General features: G+C 51.3%; 1 protein-coding gene across 3 annotated transcripts; it reads right to left on the bottom strand.

Annotated features, from left to right (window-relative positions):
- Nucleotides 1–201: 201 nt before the first annotated feature.
- On the bottom strand, nucleotides 202–20,879 carry MYCBPAP (MYCBP associated protein). Of its 3 annotated transcripts, none has more exons than XM_072780102.1 (19): nucleotides 20,743–20,879; nucleotides 13,710–13,837; nucleotides 12,552–12,711; nucleotides 12,321–12,424; nucleotides 11,312–11,495; nucleotides 10,938–11,053; nucleotides 10,251–10,401; nucleotides 9,004–9,119; nucleotides 8,800–8,915; nucleotides 8,247–8,358; nucleotides 7,268–7,457; nucleotides 6,594–6,781; nucleotides 5,059–5,205; nucleotides 4,209–4,619; nucleotides 3,699–3,820; nucleotides 2,728–2,843; nucleotides 2,184–2,329; nucleotides 1,846–2,016; nucleotides 202–386 (listed from the first exon to the last, which is right to left on the bottom strand). In XM_072780102.1, the coding sequence occupies exons 1-19, from the start codon at nucleotides 20,783–20,785 to the stop codon at nucleotides 285–287; spliced, it is 2,823 nt and encodes a 940-aa protein (XP_072636203.1). In that variant the 5' UTR covers nucleotides 20,786–20,879; the 3' UTR covers nucleotides 202–284. The 3 variants fall into 3 exon arrangements, with proteins under 3 accessions (XP_072636203.1, XP_072636201.1, XP_072636204.1); XM_072780100.1 differs by lacking the exon at nucleotides 20,743–20,879 and adding an exon at nucleotides 20,520–20,677; XM_072780103.1 differs by lacking the exons at nucleotides 202–386; nucleotides 1,846–2,016; nucleotides 2,184–2,329; nucleotides 2,728–2,843; nucleotides 20,743–20,879 and adding exons at nucleotides 3,262–3,491; nucleotides 20,520–20,677.
- Nucleotides 20,880–21,312: the final 433 nt, after the last annotated feature.

Consider the following 21,312-nt stretch of genomic DNA (forward strand, 5'->3'; position numbering starts at 1 on the left):
GGTGAGAGGCAGGGTGATGCTGATGTCTGTCCAGTCACCTGATTCATTCCTTGTCCTGATAACAACCTGTTTTTCTACTCGTCATCTTACACATCACCTTTCAGGTAAACGTGTTTCTCCTTCCACCTGTGGGATGTCTCCAGGAACTGGAGGAGGGGAATCTGAATCAGGATCAAAATCCAACATTCAAGACATGAAGGCTTAAAGGAAGCGGTGGGAACCTAAAGGTTCTTTATTGATTTGTTCATTAACCAGTTTCCCAGAAGGCCCCTTGGACACATGAGTCAGGTACAAAGACGCAAAATCTCCTCGACATTCTTTATGGGTCTGAGCTCATCAGCCAGGACCATCAGGTCAGTCACTAGGGTGTCCAGCAGCCCGTAGACCTGGAAGAATGGGAAGAAATCACAGGCAAGGTTTGCTCTATGGAAAGCACCTACACCAGCGAGCACACAGCATGCTATGAGGGCGGACATGTTTACACCAGGACAGAAGGGGTCAAACCAAACCTGCAGAGTGTCTGTAGAACCTTTTTTAAAATTATTTTTTTATTTTTTAGAACCTTTGTTTTTACAGATAGTTTTATTTTTCTAACAGTTTGGAGAAATAATCCTGCAGCAGGCCCTTGGACATGTGGGGACACTAAAGCCTGGAGTGGTTAAAGGGTAATTCTGGAGCCCATTTACCCCTTGGGGTGGTCCAGTTCCACGCTGGCCATCCAAGGGCCAGATTTCCTTCCAGTTAAGATCACAGATCCACATATTGAAATGTCTCTGGGACGATGCCCTCTGAGACTGGACCATGTGGGCTGGACCACATGAGCCTTGGCAAGCTGCTTCTTCATTTCAGAGAGCCCTAGGATTACTTTTTAAACCCCATCGACCTTTAGAAATCGCCATGATGTCACCAGCAGCAAATGGGATATCTGAGCAAACGCGATCCGGAGCATTACCACAATGTACATGACGCAATCCCAGCTATCTAGCCACCAACGCCAGAGGAAGACGAAGCACTGCCATTACACGTGGTGACAATCGAATGTGACTTTGCGGACCTTCCCTCCAAAGCAATAACAATACCTGGGTGAATCTCTAAGGACTTCCAGCTTAGAATATACCAGTATGAAGTCTCTCCTCTGCGGCCCAAGACTCTACTTGGTGGTTCCCCCAAGGGACCCATTTGCCAAGATGCACCTAATGCAGAGAAAGTGGAAACAGCAGGAAGGGAGGAGGGGCTTCTGCTCTGTTCCTCTGGTCTGTTTTCCAAACCACAGCCAGAATGATCTTCCAAAGCCTAACACAGACTATGTCACTCCTCAAAATTCAAACCCCTGTGGATTTCTCCTTTTGACTCAGAAAAGCCTCAAGTCCCTGCAATAGCCTGCAAAGCCCCACCTATCTGCAGCTTGCTCCCTTTCGGTGGCCTCTCTGCCCTCTGTCCTCCTGGTCCACTCTCTCCCCTGCATTAGCTGCCCCCTCTGTCAAAGGTACTCTTCTTCGATGGCCACATGGGCATCCCTCACCTCCCTTTGAGTCTGTTTGATATCACCTTCTCAGTGAGGTTCACCTACCCCAGCCAGCCTTCCCGCCCCCTTCCTCCCCCAGCCCTGGGTTATCTCTCTTCCTCCCAGAGTGTTTGCCTTGTAGCATACTGGGCGTGTCACTTAGGCATGAGGTCTTGTACACTAGGATGCCCTTCACAAGGGCAGCTCTGTTTCCATCTTCCATCACGGCACACCAGGCATTCATTGTTCATGGAATAAGTGGGATGAATGAGGGAGGGGAGGAAGGCCTACAGAGCAGGCATGCGCAAGGGGAGGGTTGGGTGCAGGGCTTGTGCCCTCACCTCTGTGTGCAGCCTCTTGGTGTATTTCTCCATGACCAGGGGATCTATGGGTTCCTGAGAAGTGGTAGTGCTGTCAGGGGCAGGGTCTTCCAAGGAAAGCCTGTCTCGACTTGAAGATTTCATTGGTTTCTTGTCATCCTTTGCCTTGTGCTTCTTACTGTTTGAACGGTCCTGTTGAGAGAGCCAGAGACACACACAGCCTTCAGGAGCTCCTGGGGGAGGTTCAGGGAAATCCAGGCTTTCTGCAGAGCAGCTTACTGGGAGAGCCAGGACATCATGCTAGAGGACCGCCCACCTGCCACAGCCCCACCTGAGGCCCACATTAGGTCCCCACATGCCTCTTTCCCTGGCAACTTGGCTGATTTTTTGTCCTCTTTCTCTCTGATTCCCAGCTGCTTCTTTTCCTGGGCTGTCCCTTTCCGCTCTTCCTTCCCAAGTTTTGAGGCAGTCGGTTTCGCTTCCACAAAAGGAGGGGACTTTTGATCTAAGGGAGGTGAATGGAAGACAGCATGACCTGTCAGAAGAGCCAGACGAGTGAAGAGCCACTGGCTGAGACACATGATGTTATGGAACAGGACTGTGGGGCAGGGGTGCGAAGCCTGGTTCCAGTCCCCACTCCACCACTGCCCCATCTATGGCACAGGCAAGTCATTCAACCTCTCTGAGACTGCACCTATAAAACCAGGGCACTGGATGAAGGTGGTTGCTTAGGTCACTTCTGGATCCCAAATCCTAGCAGTAGACAGAAGGGTAGCAGGGCCTACTCCATTGGTCAACCTGACAGAGGTCCCACCAGAAGGGCATGGATGGCTGATGGCTGAAGCACACAGCCCGCTGGGTGGAGGGGTGGGGAAGCTACGTGGTGCATGGCTGCATTCTGACCTTGCTCGTCTGGCATGTCCAAATAGATGGTCTCTTTCTCAGGCAGACCTAGCAGAGCCCTCAGCCACAGGGAATGGCTCACCAGGCCATCGATCACATCCCGCCACAGCTGCAAACTAGAGAGCAAGGCATGCTGGAGAAAGCCATCACCCCTCGTTTGCCCTGAACATGTGGAGGCATGGGTCCTTCCCTTCTAAGACATGGGTCCCAGGGGCTGCCATAGAGAGGCCATGCCCGGTCCAGCCAGCAGCATCACCAGCACCTGTGCTGGCGTCCGGATACGGATCTGGCTTCCCTGGGACAACAGCCGGGAAAGAGTGGCCTAGGACGAGGGTTAGGTCAGTCTAGGGTCCAGCTTGAGACCCTGGCTAGCCTTGGGTGCAAGACAAAAGTGGGGGAACTTGCGATTCCCTGAGCACCCCCCCCACCCCCCGCCAACTGAAGGCACCCATGCATAGCCAAGCAAGTTCCAAAGGAGATGTGAGGCTTTTCATGGTCTCACTATGCTCTCTTTTTTTTTTTTTAAAGATTTATTTATTTATGATAGACACAGAGGGAGAGAGAGAGAGAGAGAGAGAGGCAGAGACACAGGCAGAGGGAGAGGGAGAAGCAGGCTCCATGCCGGGAGCCCGATGCGGGACTCGATCCCGGGACTCCAGGATGGCGCCCTGGGCCAAAGGCAGGCGCCAAACCGCTGAGCCACCCAGGGATTCCCACCATGCTCCTCTTCTTACTGCTCTCCGGTTTCTCCTCGGCCCATTTGTCTGCTCATTGAGAAGTAACCAAGCAGGAAGGTGGGAAAGAGATGGGGAGCTCCATCTGCTGGAAATGCTCCAGGCTAGGGGGCTGCTGTGGCAGGTGCCAGAGCAGAGAATGTTTGTGGCACCTTTCTGCATCTGGGCTTAGCCCAGAACCACAGGCAGGACTTCACAGTGGGTAGGCAGGGCCGGCTCTCCCATGGGGGCACCTACCACACCTGGTGCCGGAAGTCAGATTGCAGGGGCCTCTGTTCCTGGCACAGCTCCAGGGCTGCTTTGTTGAGCCTGATGAGGGCATCTTCCCTCTGGTTCTCCTCGGGGAGTGCCATCACTGCCTGGCAGAGTTGTAGGTACCATGGGCAGCTGTCCTGCCCAGGACACCAGGGATCTCTACATCTTCTAGTGATGGGCCTGGTGCGGCGAGGACAGATGGCCAGGAGAAGATGCAGCCGTGGAGAGGGGACCTCCCCCAGAACTATGTACCCATGAACCCCTTCTCCAAGGTGTGCCTGGGTCAGAGAGGGATCTGTCCCACCCCACTCCATGGTGACCTAGGCACCCAAGACAAAAAGAGATGATTCAAAAGACTGCTTTATCTGGGCTCTCAGCAGGGTTTGTTTCTTTGCTTATGGGGGCGGAGAGTCTGTTGGGGCCCTCCCTCAGTGTACTGCCACCTACACCAGGGCCACCATTCTACCCACCCCTTCAGAGTCAGGGGAGCACCTTTCTGAAATCCTCCAAGCATAGGTTCCATTCAGGAGAGGGAAGGCCATCCGGCTCCCAGGGGCTCTTGGTGCTCCCCAGGTCTGGGATCTCCTCCACCAGGATCTCCTCCATAATGCTCTTCCGCAGAGGACCCTGGGCCCCTGCTCCAGGCTTCTGGGACCCGAAAACATCTTGGGAGTCCTTAGGAGCCTCACTCTCTTGCTGGAACAGTTGGGATTCTGAGCCTGGACTCTTAGAGGGTGCTGAAGGCTCCAGGTTCACACAGGCTGGCTGTGGGGTGGCAGCCTGGGCTTTGGGGTTGAGGTACTCCACCTCACTGGGCCTGGCCTCCTCGGACTTGAGGGGCAGGGTCAAGTACTGGCACCACAGGCTGTGCAGGCTTTGGACCACTTGGTGCTGGTAATGCAGCTGCGGCAAAGGCAAGGGGAGACATGTGATGGGGAAGGCGGTAGGCAAGGTGAGAACCCAGAATCCCAGCAAGCCTGTTCTGGCTTCCCCATTCCAAGAGCACTGATGGAGGCTGCAGGGAGGAAGCCAGCAGGAGCTGGGGTGGCCAGAGCAGCTCCTCACTTCCCCTTCCACCTGAGTATCTCTGACGTAAAGCTTTTTTTGTATTTGCATTTCCAAGTAAGACTGGGGTTGTGCAGCTCCATTCAGACCAGGTATCCACTTACTTGCTAAGTTATCTTGGGCAAATTGTTTAACTGCCCTGGGCCTCAGTCTCCTCACTGTAAAGCAAGGATATAAATAGTACCCCCAGCACCGGGCTGCTGTGAGGAGAAAGTGAGTAACTCATGGAAGATGCTCAGAATGGGTGAGGGCGCAGGGGTGGGCGCTGGGCCTGTACCCGGGGGTTCCTATGGTGGAACAAGTCCTCCTCTGTGAGATAGGCATCCACGGGGGACTGTGCACGCTCTGGGGTCAGGATCCCACTCAGCAGCTCCTGCAGCACGCTCTCCACGATGGTGACTGCTTCGCGGGCAGCCATCTTATGCTGGGGAAAGGAAGGTGGGACAAGATGGCAGCTCAGCCTTTCAAAACCCATGTTGCAGCCCCGAGGGGGGTCAGAGCCCTCAGGGCTTTGTGCCTTCCTAGGGGTTAAGCTACTGCCACTGTCTGTCTCTTAAACACACACACACACACACACACACACACACACACATGCATACTCCTGTTCCCACAGTCAAAATCCCTGGGTATCACCAAATATCCTTCCCTAGAAAGGGGGACGCCTGGAGGGCTCAGTGTTTGAGCCTCTGCCTTTGGCTCAGGGTATGATCCGGGGGTCCTGTGATTAAGTACTGCATTGGGCTCCCTGCAGGGAGCCTGCTTCTCCCTCTGCCTGTGTCTCTGCCTCTCTCTGTGTCTCTCATGAATAAATAAACAAAATCTTAAAAATAAAAAAAAAAAAAGAGGCTGAAAGGACGTAGGAAGGGAAGCCATTCCCAGAGATTGCTCCCTTGTGGGGCCAGAAGGTCGTACAGTCAGCATTTTCCCCTCAGATTAGGAAGAAGGGTAGGGGCACCATGGTTTGGGCCCTGTTTACAGTGTGGCTTGGCCACACTGTTGGTGTCGCAGGAATAGTGAAGGGGCATCTTATGTGAGAGATGGTCCTATAGTCAGCAAGTCAAGCAGACATGGCACTTATCAGAATTACCTGTGCTCACCTGGGGCTGACCTCCAGCTAAAGTAGTTGGCTTGTATCTGGGGACTACAGTAAAAAAAAAAAAAAAAAAAAAAGTGCAGCTTTCTACAGAATACCTGGAAGCACAGCAGCAGCTGGCCAGCTCTGGAACCGACTGGAGCCAGGGCCAGCAGACTCCCGGTGCCCACCTCGCTCTCTCCCCGGGTGTCAGCCCCACTAGTTAAGTTGTTGTCTCTGGTTCAGAAGGCTTGCCAGTTAAATCAGACCCCACTGGATAGCATCAGACCACAGTGCAGGAACAGAACTTCCAGCAGGTCTGCTTGCAGGTGGGGCAGAAAGCTGTTCCTCTTCTCACCCGCCTACCCACCTTTTACGTCACAAAGCCCTGGGGGGTGCTGGTTGAGCAAAACCAGCTACCTGTTGGTGAAAAATTCACCCTTTTTTTTTTTTAAGATTTTATTTATTTATTAATGAGAGACACACACGGAGAGGGGGAGAAAGAGAGACAGAGACACAGGCAGAGGGAGAAGCAGGCTCCATGCAGGGAGCCTGATGTGGGACTCGATCCAGGGTCTCCAGGATCACGTCCCAGGCTGCAGGCGGCGCTAAACCGCTGCGCCACTCCGAAAAACTCACCTCTTAAGCTGGGAAAAATAAGATCCCTAAAGGTAGTACCAAGAAGAAGACCAGGGGAACCTATCTGGTGTCCAATGGGGCCAAGATCTCGGGCCTCTTACCTTCAGTAACTTCCTCTCTTCCTTGAAAATGTCCTGGGTCAGGGAGACTGCATGGAGATTGACCTGCAGGGGAGCACCTCCTAACAGGGTGGGGTGGGTTCCAAACTCCCAACATTCCCTGAAGATCCCTGCATTCAAAGACTTGAAGAAGAAGGTAAAGGTTTTCGTTTCTCCAGGCAGGATCACACCTGAGAGGGACCAAGACAGAGGTTTTCACCACACAGGAGTCAGCTGGGCCTTAAGCCTGTGTGTATAAAGTTAACTGAACCCTAAACCTTTGCATACACAGTTAACTGAGCCCCAGGCAGAGTGACCGACACCATCCCGATTTGCCCAGAACCAAGGGGTCTCCTGGGACGTAGGACTTTCAACTTTCTGTGCAAAAACTGGGGAAGTCTCAGGCAAACAGGGATTGAGGGTTCCTAGCCTCAGGTCTGAGCATATAGGTAACTGAACCTCTAGAAAGTTTCTGCTCCCTGGTGACTCTCCTCTCTGTGATCTCAAGAGTATGACCGTTCCACCAAAAGACATGGACAGTTGGGAGAGGACACAATTCATGGAAGAAATGGGAGGGATGAGGCCAGGGAGGGGGGCTCAAACTTTCAGGAGCATCAGCCAAACTCTGGCTCCTCACAGAACGAGGGCAAAAGCCAGGGAGCAGTGCAGCTAGGTACCTTCCCGATTGTTAAAATAAAACCGCGGCATCCTGCTTCTCTTCAGGCCTTGGAAAGAGTCCTGCTGGGACCTCCGGCGCCAGTCATACCAAATGGCCACTGTCCCGTTATTGACTACAGTCAGTTCTGAAGATGTCTTCTCCCCTTCTAGAGTTTCAAAGATCAAACGGACGGCAATTCCAACATGCTTCTGGGGGAGGAGGAGTTATGAGAAACGTCTTTGAGGGATGCTGTGGCCCAGGGTGACCAATTCATCCTGGTGTGCCAGGGACTTTTCTGGGTTTGACACCAAAAGTCCTGTGTCCCAGTCCTCCAATGCCTGGGTGCTCTGAGGTCTATCATTGGACCAGGATAGTGGCTGTCTCTGAAGTTGCCATCCACAGCAAGAAGGGGAGAGAAAACAGATTTTGTATCTGATGAACAGTTCTGCTCCTCAGATCTGAAGGGTTTTTTTTTCTTTTTTTAAGAGAGAGAGATTAAAAGAAAGAGAGAGAGAGAGATGGTGCATGTCCATGAGCCGACAGGGGGGCAGTGGGGTTGGGGGGGAAGGTCAGAGGAAAAGGGGAGAGAGAATCTTAAGCAGGCTCCATGCCCAGCATGGAAGCTGACATGGGCTCCATCTCACGACCCTGAGATCATGACCCAAGCTGAAATCAACAGTCAGATGCTTAACTGAATGAGACACCCAGGCACCCCCTGAAGAATATTTTAGAACCTTCTTGAAGCCCTACCTGTTTGAGAAGGTTTGCTTATTTACATGCTTGGGGGTGGGGGGCTACGTACAAACTGGGTGGCTTGTGACAGTCTCTTTTCAGCCTTGTGATTTTATTCTGGCGTAAGTTAGCACTGCTGTTACCATTTTCAAACATGCTGAATGCATGACCAGATAAAAATGCAAATAGGTGACTGTCTAAGCTCCTTGTGACTGCACCTGAGGGAGGCCCTTCCACCAAGTGGGTGAAAGTGGAAGCAGTTTTACCTTGTCCTGTGGGTTACTGCCTCTGATCCAGCAAGCTGGCTTCCCACAGAACAGCAGAGAAGGGCCAAGAATAGGCATGGGGATCACATCAGGGTAATTGGCCAACAAGTCTCTGTAAGAAAAACCAATGATTTATTTTCCCTAGCTACCACAGTCTTGCCACAGGGAGGCCAGGGAAATGGCTGCCAGGAAGTCTGGAGAGGTGCCTGGCTCTGGCCTCTGATGGAGGACCCTCAGCTCCACTTGGCTTCACTTTGTCCTGCTCTATTCCTACAGGTGGGCACTTCTTGGACACACAGATTCTTCACGCATGGCCACTCGGCATGCATGGCATTTACCAGCAAAGGAATGGCTGGGAAATCCCCTTTAGGGGCTGGTTGCTGGAAGGGAGCAGATGGTCATAGCAAAGCTGGCGCAGGTGTTGGAAGGGACCCAGAGACAAGCTGGGATGGAAGCACTTGGGTTTCAGAGGGGGTTGTCTGCCCCTTGTACTGTGCATGCTGGGGAAAGCCACTCTTTCCAACCGCTCTCCTGAGGGTCCAGGCCAACTCACAAGGACACAATGTCTTCAGAGGAGCTTTCCTGGCTCCTATCAAATACTGAATAGTCTTCCACCGTAACAGCCGTAAAAGGATGCCCTCTGCCCACCACTTCCAGGCCATCAATATCCTCAGAGAGATCGAGAAAGGGAAGATTAGCTCACTGAAGATGGGGGCATCACAAAGGGGCTTCGGACCCAGCACAGAGGCGTACCTACCTGCTGGCTGAAATCCAGCTCTGCCATGACCTTCTGCAGCTCCTTGCGTCGGTAGATCAGAAACAGACTCCGATCCCAGGTGTAGCGGTACCGAGCCTCCTTCTGGGCTGGCAGTCCTAAAGCAGCAAGGTCCAGAGGTCCTCAGCACAGTTGGCTGTGGTGGCCTCTTCCCCACCCATTCACTCTCAAGGGAACTGCGAGCACCCCCTCCCTCCAGCACCACTTCTGAGAAAGGAGAAAATACAGTTTCCCTGTGAGGCCCGATTCTAGTCCTCCTGTCCCAAACCTACCACCTCAGCAGCCCAGTACAGGACATCCTGCAAGATCAGCTTGCAAACCTGCAAACCTTTGGATTATAATCATTTTTTTAAAGATTTTATTTATTTATTCATGAGAGACACAGAGACCGAAAGAGGCAGGACACAGGCAGAGGGAGAAGCAGGCTCCATGCACGGAGCCCGATGTGGGACTCGATCCCAGGTCCCCAGGATCATGCCCTGGGCTGAAGGTGGTGCTAAACCGCTGAGCCACCCAGGCTGCCCTTTGGATTATAATCATAATAGCAGCTACGTTTGACTGAGTCTTTAACAACTGGCTCAAATCTCTTACTATACATCCTGTCTCATTTAACACTCTCACATTCCACAGTACTTTACAGATGGGGAAACTGAGGACCAGAGAGCTTAAGTAACTCTCTGGAGTTGGCAAACCCAACACGGGGAGTGGGGGGGAAGGGCTGAACCCAGGAATTTTGGCAGCCTTTAAAGCAGTGCCGCCACATAGAAATAGCATGCAAACCATAAATGCAAGTCACCAATGTGATTTAAAATTCCCTGATGCCACACTGGAAAAGGTGTAAAGAAACAGGTGAAATTAACTTTAGTAATATAGTTGAACCCAACAGATCAAAACTAGTATCATTTCAACATGTAATCAATATAAAAATGATTACTAAAGTATTTTTCTAGTACTAATCTTTGAAACCAGTGTGCAGTCACACCTGAGTCCATGCTAGCCACATTCCAGGTGCCTGATGACTACCGGGCCCATGGCGGCCGCACAGCCAGAGCAGCCCCACGGCCCCCTTCCCACTTCTCTCACTAACCTACTGCAGGGGGCTGGACCTCCAGGGCTTAGAGGCCTCCATCCCAGGCAGTTCTCACTCCAGAGCCATGCTGGCCCCCCACCTGCACCCCCCATCCTAGGCCAGTTGCAAGCTGCCAGTGTGCTTCCAACCTGCTCCTCACCCATCTCCACCTGGATGCAGCGGGGCTTCCTGACGTGAGTGATTGGCTCCAGGATGCCACGCTGAGCTTTTGTCTTTGTCATTGCCAGACCCGTCATTTCATCTCCCAAGTATTCCAGGCGACTCCAGAACCCAGTGGTCTCCTCACAGCTCTGGCAAGGACATATGAGTCACATCACTTGGACACTTTGGAGAGAGGGTGGTGGAGGTCCAGGGCCCCGGGGAACAAGAGTGTCACAGACTTCAGATGCTCCCCCTGGGGGACTCGCTGCTGCCCGAGAGCAGGACAGAAGCACCCACTTTGTTTCTGGGATGCCCTGTTGTAGCCCCAGTCAAATGGCTTGGGCCCACATAGGTGGCTGCACTGACAAACCAGAGCACAGGATGATGCCCCAGGTCACCTGAAAGCTGGAGTCTTGGCTTTTAGAACACTGAGACTATTCTAATAACCCAGTAGCTTTCCCCTCAAATTGACTACCACTGACCACCACAGGCTGAGTAACCAAGCTAGCCAGGCAGCCCCAAGCATCTGAAAGCAGGACCAATGAGAGGATTTAGTAAAGTCCTTCAGAGCTTGACAAGGCCTTGCAATGAGCAGATTTGTTGTTGTTCCTAATTGTGCGACCTGAGGCAGCCATCCCTGGGTCCAGACTCCCTCTCACGGAGCACTTGGGAACTCGGTTCTCACCTTCCCATCATGCTGTGTTGGAAGTATTCGGTCAATGAGCTCCCGTTCTTCCTGGATCTGTCGGTAGGTCTCCCCAGTGTGCATCAGCAGCTCCCCCACAGGCTTCTTCAGGCATTCTAGAAAGGGCAAGCCAAGAATGCAGCCCCTTCATTGAGTCAGAACAAAGGCTCCAGTACTGCACATTGGTCAGCGCCATGGCTGGGCTGATTTCAGGACCCGCTAAGAGCAAGGAGCACTTGGGAGTAGATGGTGGAAATGGGACCAGCCTGTATCCAGGCTGTGGCTGGGCGGAGGGACAGAAAAACACAGCAGCAGAGCCTCGGTGGTGGTGGTGGTGGATGAGGCCCAGCAAGAACCCTATCCATTGTGCTCACCGCTGAGGACTTCCTGCTGCTGCTTCCACAAGTTGATGTTGCGCTGCCAGTTTTTGAGAAAGTTGTGCTGAGGAGGTGGGGCCCAGGGATGTGCCTTCTTTTCTTCTGGGGCTTTCTGCTTTGGTTCTTTTTTAGCTGAGATTAGGGTCACCAAGCCTGGTGGGGTGTGTATCAGCTCAGCCAGCTGCAAAGTACACCGAAGGCGTGTGGGTGGCAGGGAGGTACTGAGCCAGAGTCAAGCAGAGACTTCTCCAGGCTTCACCCCCTGCTGTCCCCCCACCCTCGCGACCTTCTGCTCAGAGGCCCTCCTGTTCTGGACCCTCACATAGGGACTGACAGACCCAGAGAGCCTTGGAAGCCCCTGTCAGAAACCTCTCTTTCAGATGGGAACCTTTGCTCTGAGACGGTGGTCGGCAACTCAGTCTATAGGTCCCCCTCACAACTAATGCTAATTGACACCTTCATCTGCAGGGCCACAGAGCCATTTTTATATGACTCCAGGCCTCTTGACACCAGACCAGAGATTTTTGCCTAAAGCCAGGACAGCAAAGGAACTAAGAGAGAGCAAAGCACCCCATGCCGGGGAAAGTCAGGCAGACATGTGGCCCTGGGAGCTTCAGGAAGCCACCTTCTTCCACCATGTGGACCAAAGAGGAAGTGGGCCAGGCTTTGGAGGAGGGATAATGAAGCTGGTGCATAGAGGAATGGAGGGAAGGAAGGAGTGGGAACTGAGTCCTGGGGTCGGAGTCCAGTCTAACTGGAGCTGGACACACTCTTGCTTTGGGGTTCCTTGAGGAGCTTCTGTATCTTTATTGTGAACTCCTGACTTCAGCTGAAGCTAGTTTAAGGTGGTTTCACCCTTTCAGGGGGAGGGTTGCTAGCACTTCGGACACAGGGCCCATAGACTGAACTGTCTCTGTAACCCCAGTCCTGCTGGACTCTGCCAACTGGTTAAGGCTGGAACAACTTCAGTGACTTCTCTCATCCGAGCAGCTCTGTACAAACCAACCTGGGTGTTCCCTTGAGCAACTGCAATTCTCTTAAAGTCCTGGAGGCTTCCCAAGATGTGGTGAGACAGGATCTGTTCACAGCCATGGAAGCTGTCACCTGGACCTGGTGGGGAAAAGGAGGGAAAGGACTACCTCATGGAAACATTTCAAGGGGGTTACTTTCTGATGGCAACCCAGCTTGGTCCCATGAATTCAGAGACCAGTGACGCCAGGGCCAAGGCCGGACATACCAGAGTAGTCCAGGGGCTTCGTGGCTGCATCTGGAGTTGCGGGATGTGCTACTAAGTGGCAGACCTTCCTCTTTGGATCCTTGGGTTTGAGTTTACGGATGATAAATTTCTGGGTTATGACAGGTCTATCTTGTGTCTCAAAAAGGCGAGGAATGTGTTGCTAAAAACAAAACAAAACAGAGGAGAATTCCACTTGCGATCAGGAGGAGGAAAAAACACCACCCATCTCCTCTGTCCTAATTCTTGGTGGAATTCCTGAAGGCTGACAAATCTGTTGCTCCAGCTTTGTCCATATGCTCTGTCGAGGAAATGCCCATACAACAGACATAAGGCTCAGTAATGTTCTGGAGGAAAAAACTACCATTTAGTGTCTCCAGACAGTATAGATGAGGAGTGGCTGACTCTCCCAGGGTAAAGCATGGGGTTAGGGTTTAGCAGCTATATCCACATCTGTAATGTGCTTCTCAGACTCATTTTCCCATCAGTGAAATGGGGATGATGGGCACTTGCCTCCATGGGAAGCAAGACATACCTCAATATCTCATTTCCCTGGGGTTCTATAGGAGTCTCAGAAACGTTAAAACAACATAGTAAATTTTGTTAGATGCAAAAGTGCAAAGAATTCATGTTCAACTAGAGGATGTTATGCTAAGTGAAATAAGTCAATCAGAGAAAGATAATTATCATATGATCTCACTCCTGTGGAATTTAAGAAACAAAACAGAGGGTCATGGGGAAGAAAGGAAAAAAAAATACAAGACAAAATCAGAGAGGGAGACAAACCATAAGAGACTTAATCGTAGGAAACAAACTGAGGGTTACTGGAGGGGAGGGAGTGGGGAGAGGAGATGTGGTAACTGGTGATGGGCATTAAGGAGGGCGTGTGATGGAATGAGCACTGGGTGTTATATTAAGACTAATGAATCACTGACCTGTACTTTTGAAACCAGTAATACATTATATGTTAATTAATTGAATTTAAATTTAAAAGAACTCTAAAAAAAATTCATGTTCAATTTTTCCATGGAGTAAGACATTCCCTCTGAGTAGGAAGGTGGTGAAGAGACAGTAGACATGTAGACATGGTCGATGTTTTAGACCACATAGACTGGCCCAGAAAAGTTCCTGCTGTAAGGGATTCCTGGACTTTATGCTTACCTTCTTGAGGTCTTCTTTCTTGATGGCTAAGGCAAGAATATCATCTCCTTGTAGGACATTGCTAACAGACTCCGGTTCTTCCTGAATGGGGGGTGTGGGCTGCTCAGGTACCTTTGCCCGCTTCTTTTCTGAAGAGAAGCAAAGGTACAAGTATATATATATATTTCTAATATACAATAAATATTCTAATATCTAATAGATATATAATATATTCTACTATCTGATAGGTAATATCTACCTATATTAGGTTTCATGGTAGAAGGCAGAGCTCAACACCTAGACAGACAGCAGAGGCTGCTAAGACGGCCTGCAGTTTACTCTGGAAGGTCCCCCTACCTGTTCCCCTTGGCCTGCTACAGTGACTGAGACTTCCGGAGCTGGAGTTGAGATCAGAAGACAGTCCATTCCAGGCTGTGCTACTTAGAAGCTATACAATCTTGGGTATATCACTTACCCTCTCCTGGTCTCTGCCTTCCTTTTGGTAAAAAGAGAAAGCTGGACTAAATCAGTGGTTACCAAATATTAGTCAAATGTCTGCCTGAGGATCTTCTGGAGAGTTATACAAATATAGCTTCCCAGGGATCCCTGGGTGGCTCAGCGGTTTAGCGCCTGCCTCTGACCCAGGGTGTGATCCTGGAGACCCAGGATTGAGTCCCACATCGGGCTCCCTGCATGGAGCCTGCTTCTCCCTCTGCCTGTGCCTCTGCCTCTCTCTCTCTCTGTCTCTCTCTGTATGTCTCTCATGAATAAATAAATAAATAAATAAATAAATAAATAAATAAATAAATATATTTAAACAATATATATATATAGCTTCCCAGATACTGAGTAGGGCCAGGGGAACTGTTTGTTGTTGTTGTTGTTGTTGTTGTTGTTTTTAACACCCTAGGTGGTTCTGATGCTGAGGAGTTTGAGACAACCAGACTAGATGCTTTCTCAGCCTCCCTTCTTGCTGGCAAACCATGCATTGTTCTAGATGAAGACACCAGGTTTCCTAAGATACTGGCTAAAATGTAGATGTTCTGAGGGAAGCAGAACATTCACCTTTGAGCATTTATTTCACATTCTTTCATATAATAAATACTATTTAAGCATCCAGCCAGACACTGTGCTAGGCTCTGGGGATACAGGCAGAGTCTCAGGTTTCCAAGAACACAAACTCATGGGAGACAAGACTGTCAAACAGGGTCACTGAACTAGGGTCACCATGGGGGGCATCAAGGGGGACCCCAGCCCAGTGCACGGGGCACTCAGGGAAGGCTTCCTGCGGGGGTGATTTTTAACCCAAGAGCTGAAGATGACAGAACTTAGATGTGAGAAAGGCTTGGGGAATAGGCATTCCAAAGGGAAGAGCAGGAAGAGGCCTAGAGGCAACAGAACAGAGTGGGCATCTGGAACTCAGAGCACATTTTTCAAATAGCTGGAGTGCAGCAAGATGAGGGGTAGAAAGCAGTGCCTGGGAAGGGAAGTAGGCGCCACATGGCGAAGAGCTTAGTGAGCTGTGTAAAGAACTTCGGTCTTTACCCCGTGGGCTACAATATAGCAAGGAACAGATTGGGGGGTGCAAGACGGAGTGGGGCACTATTTATGAGTCTACTGGGGACAAAAGTGGCTCGTGGGACTGGACGAAAGTGGAGAGATCTGAGCCTATTTCTCTCAAGTGCGGGGGCTGGAGCGCAGCTCTGACAACTCATGGTTAGAGCGAGTCACTCTCCAGTGAGAATACACTCCCGGTCTGCTTTCCACAGACGTGGGTTAACAGTTTCAAATGCATCTTGCTTCTCTGGCTAGGGTCCTCCTGTCTGCTGCCCCCTGGTTTAGAATGATGTGATGTGGGCAGCCCCGTTGGCTCAGCGGTTTAGCACCGCCTTCAGCCCAGGGTGTGATCCTGGAGACCTGGGATTGAGTCCCACATCGGGCTCCCTGCGTGGAGTCTGCTTCTCCCTCTGCCGGTGTCTCTGCCTCTCTCTGTGTCATGAATAAATAAGTAAAATCTTAAAAAAAAAAAAAAAAGAAGAAGAATGATGTGATGTAAGGCCCACCACAGGATAATCAACAGAAAGACTAAGTCCTGCCTTTTAGAGACTTTATTTATTTTTAAACTACTGTTTTTTTTTTTTTTAAGATTTTATTTATTTATTCATGAGAGACACAGAGAGAGAGAGGCAGAGGGAGAAGCAGGCTCCATGTAAGGAGCCCGACGTGGGACTCGATCCCAGGTCCCCAGGATCACACCTTGGGCTGCAGGCGGCACTAAACCGCTGTGCCACCAGGGCTGCCCCCTTTTGGAGACTTTAAAACAAAACTTGATTTTGTCCACTGCTCCTCAGAGTACTCTAATTTTGAAGGGACAATATCTCTAAAACATCAAAGCAGGGGTTTTGATTACCAAAATCCAATGTTTTTAGGAAATGCCCACATAGTGGCTGAAAAACCCACGTCAGAATCATTCCAACATAATTCTAAACGCAGCCTATTGGTCAGAGTCTTCTCCTCTGCCAATAAGGTCAGCAGAAATCCAGGAGTATCTGTTAGTTAAACCACTGAGCTGTGTGCACGTACGTGCATGCACACACACACACACAGAGCTGAATGGCTTGACCCCCCGAGTTCTGGTCCCATCTGCTGCTGTACGTGCAGGTACAGCCTTAGGTCTTAATTTCCACTTCCTCTCTCCTTTGTACATAAAGCCACCAAAGTTGGTGCTAGTCCAGGAGAGAACTGGTAGCAGTTGAAGGTCTGCTTTTATAAATATTTTGGAATTTGGGAATGTCTGGCTGGCTCAGTTAGAGGAGCATGTGACTTTTGATCTAGGGGTCATGAGTTGGAGCCCCACACTGGGTGTGGAGATTAAATAAATAAATAAAAAGACTTTACATAAATAACTATTTTGGAATTTATATTTTCCAGGACTTCTGCTTCCTGTCTGTCACCTCAGCTGGGTCTACATCTTCCCAAGGGATTAAATATCTCCAGATGTATGCTTTTTACTGGTGGGCGTATAATTACCATGCGTAAACTTAAAAACCTTCAACATTGCTAAAGATTTCTGAAATACTGAAACTCTGCTCTGAGATTTCTCTGAGGTTATCTTGAATGCTGTTTAATGCTCTGTTATGGCATAGTCAGGGAGTACTGTGTTCTAGTTAATGAAGTATTTAGAAAAATGATATATACATTTGGAACTTCAAATCACCCTAGAGAATATTCATTGAGCAACTTTTTTTGTGTGTGCTATAAACTGCAGAGAAGATGGTATGAAAAGTTAAGCTATGGGGCACCTAGGTGGTTGACTGTCTGCCTTGGGCTTAGGTCATGATCCTGGGGTCCTGGGATCGAGTCCTGCATAAGGCTTCCCTCAGGCAGCTTGCTTCTCCCTCTGCCTATGTCTCTGCCTCTCTCTGTGTGTCTCATGATTAAATAAATAAAATCTTTAAAAAAAAAGAAAAAAGGTTAAGCTATGGCTCCTTCTCTTGAGGAACTGAAAAACTGCAGCAGACACTAACATGCACCAGCATAACATAGGGGCCTAACTTAGTGGCATAGATAAGGTGTTTGGTTACACATCAAAGAGGGAACAGATGGATGTGGATCATACAGGTTAGGGCTGTAAAGAAAGGTTCAGAAGAGCAGGTGCAGGGAACAGAGGCTAAGTTAGGCCCTGAAGGACCAGAAACCTTCAGACAGAGCAGCAAACAAAGATGTTCCAAGTGAGGTCAGAGAACAAAGGTGGAGGCAGGGCAGAGCATGACGTATGTGAGGCATGGTGACACAGAAGGCTTGTTGGGGGAGGTAGGGGTGATATTGGGGATGAGAGAAAAATCAGGGCATGACAGCTTGGTAAAGTAAGGCTGAAGCATCTGTCTTCTTGCTGGCAGGAAGAAGGTTTGGTCCAGGAGAGTGAGTTGGTAAAAGCAGCATTTCAGAGTGATTCATCCAATGAGGGTAAGCCAGGTGGACTGGGGGCTGGGCGGGGGAGGTTGGTGGTTTGGAGAGGCAAGTTGGGGAGAGCAGGGAGGAAGGACTATTGTGTGTAGGGGGGTCATTTCAGGACCTGTGGGAGGACTCAGCAGGATCAAGATATGTCTTACTACTAAACTTAATGGAGGCTCAGCTATTCCCTGTTCTTTGGTCTATAAACCCAAGCTGAGTGGGGCTTCTGGGGAGTCCCATAGCTGGCATTTCTCCCTTGATCCTGGCAGCTGTGAGGGGGTCAGAGACAGCCCCTTTACATGGGGCAGTTGGGTAACATTTCTGCCTAACACCCCGGTGTTAGGCCAGGCAGCTAGAAGCAAGGTGCTCAGACGAGGTAGGGGTGGGGGAAAGGGGAGAAACTATGGAGGGAGAAGAAACCTGGTCTCAAGTTTTCTGTTTTTTGTGTTATCTAAACATTATTCTTTTTCTTTCTTTTTTTTTTAATTTTTATTTATTTATGATAGTCAGAGAGAGAGAGAGAGAGAGAGGCAGAGACATAGGCAGAGGGAGAAGGCGGCTCCATGCACCGGGAGCCCAATGTGGGATTTGATCCTGGGTCTCCAGGATCGCGCCCTGGGCCAAAGGCAGGTGCTAAACCACTGCGCCACCCAGGGATCCCAACATTATTCTTTTTCAATGTTGACCAAGGTCTTTGGGAAATTCTGACTTCAGGGTTGCACTGGGAGAACCAGGGGAGAGGCTGTCCCTAGGGTTCAGGGCTGAGCTTTCATTGATTGGCGAGGGGCATCTGGTACTGCTGGGAGTCTTCCCGGTTTCTTAACAAAAGCAGGGAGAAACACGGAAGTCAAAAGGGCTCACGTCCCCAAACAGATTTATGGTCACATTATTTGCTTGCCTTTTTGCTTATAATTCAGAGACCGTGGAGAAACATAGCACAAGATTATATTGTTGATTAATTATATCATATGGGGGAGAGGGTGTAAAAAGTACTTTTCTACTACATTATTGACATCCCCTGAGATATTTTAGGGGGAAGAAAGGGGTATCTTGCATACCACTAAAGCCACTAAACACTGGCTTTATCCTTCCTCACCCCGGTGCATGTTCCCAACTCAAATGGCTATTTAACAAACTACGTTTCCCCTTCTTAAAAAAATAAATATGTAGTGATAAATCTTTCCTTGATTCGTTTACAGTAGAAAGTTCAAATCTGATAAGATCCAGAAACTAGGTGTGCAGAAGGCAATGGCTAAGAAAGCCCTTGACTGCCCTTGGGAAAGGGGCCCAGCTATTTTTCTTTCCCTCTTAACTGTTAAGAATTATATCATGAGGGACACCTGGGTGGCTCAGTTCGCAAAGTCTCTGCCTTGGACTCAGGTCATGATCTCCAAGTCCCGGGATCGAGCCCTGCGTCAAGCTCCTTGCTCAGCAGAGAGTTTGCTTCTCCCTCTGCCCCTCCCCACTGCTTGTGTTCTCTCTCAAATAAATAAACAAACCTTAAAAAAAAAATTATGTCATGAAACAGCATCTCAACCCAGCCTAAATCAGACTTTTATACTACGAAGAGGGATAAAGCCAGCCATAGTGACTAAGCAGGCCTCCCAGGGGCCTCTGCTGACTGCAGACCTGCCCCTCTCCTCACGCTGACCACTGCTCTGAGGCTGGCTTTGGGTCTCCTCAGGGCCTGCAAGAGCATGAACAGACTTTTTGACCTAGCAAGTAAGGCCCTGGCGTGGTCTGGCCCCCGTCTACCCATGTAGCCCTGTCTGGTTCCTTCCCTCTCCTCCACTCCCACCACCTCTGCCCTGGCCACCAAGGTCCTAGTTCCATGCTTCAGCTCATGCTGCTCCCTGCTCCCTAGACCTGGGAAAGCAAACTGCCTTTTTTCAGAAGAAGGTGGGGAAGGGGATGTCAGCCACAGATGTCACCTCTTCAGAAAACTTTTCCCCCAAATTCTAGCATCTAAGGCCTGGGATCAAGGGCTCTGAGCCCCCTTAACCACTAGGGATCCCTGTATCCGAGCATTGATATTTGCCTGGTTCCTCCTCTGGCAGTTCACTAGATTGAGTTTCTCGTGGGCCAGGGTCACACAGTCAATACTGACACCGTTGCTGCCCAGCACAGTGCCTGCCCACAGCAGCAGGCCCTCAATAAATGGAAATGGCAAAAGATGGAGATGAGGTGAGTTGCACATAGGAACACGTCCACGGGGGTGAATGTGCAGTCAGACACCTTGGGACTCTGCCACCTGCAACCAGAGGAGGCCAGGACGCTGTCATGTCTGAGGCGCTCTCCAGTTTAAACAAGTGGGACAAGTGTCATCCATCCCGAGAGGACATACGTGGTGGAGAGAGGTGGGAAGAACTGGCCAAGTCGGGCATTTCTCCTGGGTTTTTCCAGCCAGCGGCTTATGTGAACACCCTCAAAGGATCCCCCTGGTGGGGTTGTTGGTTTCACCACCTCAACATGTTTCGTGCATTCTTTTCTGAATCTCTTTTCCCAAGGACTGGGGTTCCTGGACCTCTTTCTTGACTCTTCTGAACCCCCGCCAGCGGAGGGCTCGGGCCTGCGCAGTCCCACCCTGAGATCCGGCCTTCCTGCCCTGGGCCATCTGCCCAGCAGTTGACCCTGAGGCCTCTCCGGCCTTTCTGCGTCCCCATCCCCAAGGCCCAGTGCACTGGGCCCCCTCCCCTCAGGGGTCGCTGCCTTCAGCCCTGAGGTTTGGGGTACGCCTTGCTCCGTACCCCATTCCCCCGTTATCTTTACCTCTGTCCTGGTGTCACCCCCGTCCTCCAGGCCCTGTGTCGTGAATCCCATCCAAGAACCCCAGCCCCTCTCGGGTTCTCCTGAGCTCCCAAGGCAGCCAGCGCCAACCTTTAAAGACTTCTGCGGCCTCCAAGAATCTGTGAGTAGACATTTTGAGGCGGGACTCCTTCTTTAGAGACTTCATGGTGCCGCCCGGGCCGAGAGCGTGACCCTGCGCCGCGGGACCGGGGACAACGAGGCTGCGCGACACCCCGGCGACCCCGCGCCCCCCCGCCCGCCGCCGCCGAGGCGTCCATAGCAACCAGCGGCTCGCGCGGGGGGGCGCACCCACCGATCAGCTTGGGCGGAGACTGCTTGGCGGCCACCTTCTTCATCCGGCCACGCCCTCGCGCCCGCCGAGGGCCGCTCCCGCCGCGCGCCGAACCGAGCGAAGCTGCCGGCCGGGGCCGTGATGTCACAGGGAGCCGGCGAGCGCCGTGACGTCAGCGGCCGGCGGGGCGGGGGCGGGGGCGGGGGGCGTGAGTCAGCACCGCCCCGGCTCCCGCCTGCCCTCCGCGCCTCCGTCGGGCCGTTTCTTCCACGCCCCGCCGAACCCCCCTGCGCCGCTTCCCGTGGGCTTCAGTGACCTGGGGGCCCCTGCCCGTCCCCTGTGGCCTCCGCCCGCCCGCGCCCGCCACAGGCTCTCCGTCACTTCCCCCAAAGCCCAGGCTTTTACCCCGACTTGGGCGCCCCTTGTACTGCTGGTTTCAATCCCTGCAGATGCTGCTGCCCTTGACCCCCGAATTTAAAGTAGACCCTCTGTGGTCTCAACTTTCAGTTGCACCTGGTTTATATTTTCCCTAGAGCCCTAAGGCATTCTCGAATTATTCTGTCTGTTGGGGCAGGCGGCGGGGTGTGTGTG

Source organism: Canis lupus, chromosome 16, assembly GCF_048164855.1.
Source record: "Canis lupus baileyi chromosome 16, mCanLup2.hap1, whole genome shotgun sequence".
NCBI lineage: Eukaryota > Metazoa > Chordata > Mammalia > Carnivora > Canidae > Canis > Canis lupus.